General features: G+C 29.3%; 1 protein-coding gene across 1 annotated transcript; it reads left to right on the top strand.

The window, feature by feature from the left end:
• Positions 1-1649: 1649 nt before the first annotated feature.
• On the top strand, positions 1650-6164 carry LOC111616999 (protein strawberry notch homolog 1-like). The gene is made up of 5 exons (XM_023358345.1): positions 1650-1823; positions 1894-1988; positions 2109-2201; positions 5640-5801; positions 6057-6164. The coding sequence occupies exons 1-5, from the start codon at positions 1688-1690 to the stop codon at positions 6147-6149; spliced, it is 579 nt and encodes a 192-aa protein (XP_023214113.1). The 5' UTR covers positions 1650-1687; the 3' UTR covers positions 6150-6164.
• Positions 6165-6626: the final 462 nt, after the last annotated feature.

Genomic DNA, 6626 nt, shown 5'->3' with positions numbered 1-6626 from the left:
GTGACTAGTATAATGTTATTTGTTTAATTATTATACGATATAACGAATAAAATATCTAATTATTCTGAATATAATGTTTTACTATATTGCCCAGAAAATTGTTTTTTGCCCCCCCAAAATATAAATTGTTACTAATTGCCCCCTCAACATGGAAAAACACCTACATGGGGGCGATATCGCCCCATTTGAGAAACACTGTAATAGACATTTGTTTCATAATCTGTCTAATTTTATCTAATTATTCTTAATATAATATTTTACTATATCACCCAGAAAATTGTTTTTCATCCCCCAAAATGTAAATTGTTAATAATTGCCCCCCAATATGGAAAAACACCTACATGGGGGTGATATCGCCCCATTGAGAAACACTGATCTAGAACCTTATCCACTCAGTTATTGCCTTTCCTGGGACAGGTAGAACTTTTAGACTTGTAGGCTAAACACTCAATTTTTAAAAGCCATTTTTTGGAAATGCTTGAGAAGTGAGTTCTATTATTTGGACAAGGAACTATTTGTGTTTTTTGCTACATGCTCACCAAGTTTTATTTAAATCAGAGACAAACACTTGTCAATCTCCTTGTAAGAGTTTTATCTCTACTCTTTCCATTGTCTTTATTTTTTTCTTTCTGTTCTTACAATGTTTCAAACAGATGTAACACTTGTTTTTATAGCATTAGGTTACAAATTGTTTCAGTTTTCAAAGAATATCTGTGCGATATCTTACTAAATAGCTAATTAGCTGACTAAATATTTGCTCAACAGATGCATTGGAAGCTGGTAATATCATCAATAAACCAACAATTTTTCAAGATTTTGAAACAAACTCTCCAGCAGCATTTTCTAAATTAAATATTTCTGACAGTATCACTTTCTGACCCCAAGTCAAATAGGGCTTGTTTATGCCATTCATTGTCTACAGCTTGTAAATCAACCTTAACATTTTTAAACAATGGCTCCAAAGACCTCACTGTTAAATTTTGTGCATTTTCTGGTTCAATCAAAAGCAGATATGAAAAAATGTCATTACTGAAATCAAATCTGGCATAGATTTCTTTTACAAGCGTACTGTACAAAAAAGGATAAGATCACAGGGCAGTTTTACCTTAGATTTACCCGAAAGAGTACCCTGAGAGGTTTAAATTACCCTAGAAACAGCAGCATTGGTCAAAATATAGTCTGAGAGATTTTAAATTAAATGCTTATTATTAGCAAAGCTCATTTAAACTGATGTGCCCATTGAGCAGTGTAGCTTATTGTCACATAATTCATCTTGTGGTTTATTTCTAATGATTGCTTATTGTTGTTTTGGAGTTTGGAGGTATCAATAATATGTATCTACATTCAGTCAAATAAAAAAAAATTTGTAAAAGAAAACAAAAGTATTAAAATTAAAGAAATTTTTGATACAAAAATTATGAATAAGCAATCTACAGTTTATTAACTGTAGATTGCTTATTCATAATTTTTAGATTAAAATAAGCAATCTACAGTTTATTAACTGTAGATTGCTTATTTTAAAATATATAAGTATGTATTATTTCTATAGATTAAATATTTTTTACAATATGTTTTGTAAATTGTTATTCTTTTAAATGTTTAATGAAATATGGATTTGTTATATTTTGAGTTTATTTACTGTCTAATGTTATTAATAAAAACTATTTTCTTTTCAGATTACAATAATATGAGCAAGTTTTTAAATCGTATACTTGGTATGGAGGTTCATTTGCAAAACAGACTTTTCAAATATTTTACGGACACATTAGAAGCTGTTATTCAGCATGCCAAAAAAACAGGACGATGGGATATGGGCATTTTAGGTACATAATAAAATATTATTTAACCAAGTCAAGTTTCAATATTTAAAATTAAACTTGAATTCAATTTCAGATCTTGGACTGGGAGGAAATCAAGTTAAACGTATTAAATGCAATGTATTTGTCAGGAAACATGCAACTGGAACAGCTAATATTGAATTACATACAGTTAGCATCTATTATTTTATTACTTTTAATTAAAAATTTTTAAATAAATTTAATTTTTGATTTTGATGCTTAAATAAGAATTCTAATTGTAATTTTCTCCTATTCTTCTATTCTTTTTAGGTAAGTGTTGAAAGAGGAATGTGTTGGGATGCTGTAATGGATATATGGAAGGAATTAACTGATAGTAATGAAGGCTTTTATTTATCAATTCAGGTAAAAATTATAAAGATTTTAATAATGTATTTGTTAGTATCATTATTGTTAATGTAAAGCATTCAATAAAATATTGAGGAACCAGAATTTCTACAAATTAAATTCAATATATCTAAATGAATCAATCAAGAAATAAAATTCAATGAACTAGCAGTTATAACAATTTATAGTGAGATATTGAAGGTACCACTAGATCATATTTCTCTTTCTTTGGTTATATTGGCAGAATTCTGTAGTTTATAGAATGTTTTGATTAGTGATGTGCCCGATATCCGTATCCGCGGATATCCAGGGGGGGAAAAAAGATTACTTATCCATTACTTTTTAGCAGATCTTTAACGGATCTTTTATCTTAATGAATTTCATTACTTATATGAAATTTTAAAGATAGGTAGCAATAAAATACTAATAACTTCAATTCAAATCACTTTTTATTTCTTAAAATCACATATTTGGCATATTCACATTGCAAAAATTTTATCATGCAAAATTCATTTACTATCGTAAAATATTTCCATATTACACTACTAAACTTTTTTGTCTACATTGTTTTTATTTTAATTTAACTCAACACTTTCCAAAAATGCAAACGTAATCTATGCTATTCCGTGTCACACTAAACTGTAAACAAAAACACGCACAGTGCAAGTCAAAATATGTCATGTTACTAATGCAAAGTGTCAACTATCTGTCCAAGGTCACACGCACCGGCACTGACTGAGTACAAAAGTTGAGATCTGTATCCGTATCTGCAGATCTAGACACTAATGATCTGTATCCGTGGATATACATTTTTAATGATCCAGCACATCACTAGTTTTGATATATAAAGATCACCAATATTTAGGTAGGTAAATATTGTTTTCATTTTGCTTATCATTTTGTTATTTTTTTTGTGTGGTACATATATGTACCAGTCAGATGTTTTACTTGTACATATGTTGGTTGTACTTATACTTAGTTCTGTAGATGAACATATTTTTATTTGAGCAGCAGAATGAAAATAAGTTCAAGTCTAAAGGAACTTTGTTGCTTTGTTGAACATTTGTCTGATTTGTCTTTAATATCTTATGATTTTGAATCAAGTGATTATATGGAAAGTGAAAGTGAGAATGGATTTTTGTGAGATCTAGAGAAACCCTCAACATGTAAAAACAGTCAACAAAAGATTGAGAATATTGAAACAAATATATCCAGCGGATCTGAACAACAAAAATTTATTTCTAATCAGACTTCTGTCAATCATCATTTTCATTGGATGGTTCCAAATTTTAGCCTGCTGAAGCCATCTCTCCTGAAAGAATCTGTGAACTGCTCATATATATCACAAAGCACTCGAATCTAATAGAAATATTCCGTAAAGTTTTCCTCATTCTTTATATCTACAAAATAGTTAACTGCATCACTAACCAATGCCTAGCAGATGATTTGGCAAAAATTACTAAGAAAAATAGAAGAGGTTAGCAAAAAGTCAATTAACTGTCCTCTAGCCATTGCATTTTATCAACAGAAAATTGGTAGAGTTGATCAAGCTGATCAGTTTACAGATCTGTACAATCATGACAAAGTCCACTAAGTGGTGGAAAAGGTATTTTTTTATACTTGCCTCAGAACATATGCAACAAATGCATATGTTCTGAGTATGTACATTACATGACTTGAGACAGTTAAGGAACTTTCTCATTATTTTAACCCCTTTGGTAAATCTTGCTGGAGGAAAGAGAACACCAATTTATCATTATGAAGAAGAGGTCTTCCTTTGAAAAAAAGAAAACTCTTTAAGGCAGAATTACATCTTTCCATGGAAGGTCCAACACAGTGTGTTTGTTGTGCAAAGATTGTTGCATATAATATCACACAAAATAGTATATTATTCACAAAATTTATCATTTACAATAAAGAACTTCTGTAGTTGGTGTTGTCATTTCTTACCTGATGGTACATGTGAGTACCAAATAAAAAACTGATTGGTACACATATGTACCATGCTCCTCCACTCACCCTCATTAATTAATTTTATTTCTTTCACAAAAAAAATCTTCAATTTGACTTAATACAGCTGATCACTTACTCATTTTTGATTTTCAGAAAAAAATTAATATTCAGTGGCAAGTGTTAATGGAATGTGAACTCTAGCATCTTATTTATTTTATAACTCCAATTAGACAATAGTCATTTACTGCACAATTTAGATTAAATAGGTTTTCAATAAACCTAAATGGTAAAATAATTAATGTGTTGTGTGATTCCAAATGTTCTTTTTGTAGAATGACAGTGATTGTTATGAGAAAACGCTTTCTTGATTCTTGTAATATTCTTTTAGATATCTGAGTTGCTACACTACCATCTGATTTTTGTTATCAAATTTTATTCAGTGACAGTTTTGCCAAGTTAACATTATATAAATTCTTTGTTCATGTATCAAACATAAACTAACAGTGTTATTTAATTCCCTTTGTAATAACACCCATTATATCAAATAATAAAGATTGATTGATTGCTTTCATGAGCCTCTTATGCCTCTCCAATTTGCCAATATCATGCAATGCTGCATCATACATAGTTGCTTTCAGGTGAGTCCACAGGAAAAAATTTAGAGGGATCAAGTCTGGAGAATGAGGTGTCCATAGTGTCCTATCCAACAGTTGCCAGACCATTCATTGTGTTTGTTCAGATATCAGTCAATACTCGGGGTACTATTAATAAATATGGGACTAAGAAGCTGCTCATCCCAAATTCCACATCAGACATTTGAAGTAAAATACTCCTGGCATCACATATGTTGGGTGTATCATGAACCATGCACTGCCTCATTACTGTGTTGTTGGTGCAATTTTTGTGCGAGAATTTTGTTTAGTGTGTTATATCTAATTTACTTTTGACAGGATGTTGTAACCACTATCTTTGTGGTCTTTAGTAGTTATATTCTTTGTAGAAAATCCAGATGTATTTTACTTTTTATTAAAAAGTTATATTCTTGTCAATTTATGAAAATTCTCAAGCTGATATAATTATGTGAAATTTTTATAACTTTTTTTAAACAAATGAACCTAGAATCTAATAAAGTAGATTCAGAAAATGAAATTGATATTTCTGTGAGAAATTAAGTTTATATATGTTAAATTGAGTTTTAAAAATTCGTTATTGGCATTTTCCTCATGATAAAATTAAAGTAAAATGTTTTGAAGTTTAGTATACTTATTTATATATACATTAAATATTATATGTATGTAAAAATAATAATGTTTTCTGTATGATTTATTTTGTGCATTAATTCCGTTTTACTCACTTAATTTGTTATTTGTAATGAATGTAATCAAAGAAAAAAGCATTTAATAAAAATTAAATATAAATCTGCTTGTTGATAAAGAACTGAGAATTGAAACAAAAATGCTTCTTTTTGCTTATTAAATATTTTAATATGTATAATTTTTCTAGACTCGTAATAACAAGAAGACGGCAGTTTTAGCAGTTGAAGATTCTGCCAGACGAGTCAAAGACAAACGTGAGAGAGACAAGTTATATAGAATATACAGGCCTAACACTGGTTTACAAGCAAAACAAGAAACACTCGCAGACTTAAAATCAAAGTATCGAAAAGTAAGTGTTTTAATCACCAAATACTTTAGATTTTAGTATCATACCTTGATAAATTATTTATTTAAAAAATTAAAATTATAAAACATGATCTTTTAAGTTATTAATAATTTTTGGTCATAATAAATGTTCAGCAAAACCTGCTTTCTAATTCCAATTGCCAGTTATACTTTTAATATAACATTGCATATAGCATAAGAATATGTGTATTATTAAGTTTAAAGAGCTGCAAATAACTTGAACAAATTTGTATTTTAGGCAACTCCAGACACAGCTCAAAAATACTGGAATGACCAATATGATGCTTCATCAACAGTTTGTAGTCATGTATTTTGGTATGTAATAATTTAAATTGTGATTATATTACTTTATGGCTTATATAATTTATTGTAAAGTATAAAGGATTATTCTTAATTAAAATTTATTAACTATACAGTCAAAAGATATTTATGTTGCACAGAACTTTTCTAGTAAGCATATATTTTTAATGATATTATGGTACAGTAGAGCCTCAAAAACTCGGCCTAATGTGGACTGAAGGGTGGCCGAGTTTGTGAAAATGCCGGGTTATCGGGAATGGAGTTAAAAAAGGATAAGTATGCGTATGTATTGTTTGCTTGAGAATACAACAGAGAATTAACTGCCCAAATACCCTTAAACAAAGGAAAAGTATGTCCTTTATGAAGGCATAGAGCAACGGTTCCCAATCTTTTTCGGGTGGCGACCCCTTTTTGTAAAAGCCAAGTGACCCACAACCCGATACAATTGAAAAAAGCATTTTTAATAAGGTAATCAAAAAAACAACAAAATTAGTTTTTCAGTATAATT

This window comes from Centruroides sculpturatus, unplaced genomic scaffold (genome assembly GCF_000671375.1).
Source record: "Centruroides sculpturatus isolate CEXI.00-Female unplaced genomic scaffold, Cexi_2.0 scaffold4464, whole genome shotgun sequence".
Classification (NCBI taxonomy): domain Eukaryota; kingdom Metazoa; phylum Arthropoda; class Arachnida; order Scorpiones; family Buthidae; genus Centruroides; species Centruroides sculpturatus.
Note: the sequence above shows the minus strand (reverse complement) of the source record. Positions and strands in the feature narration are given on the sequence as shown.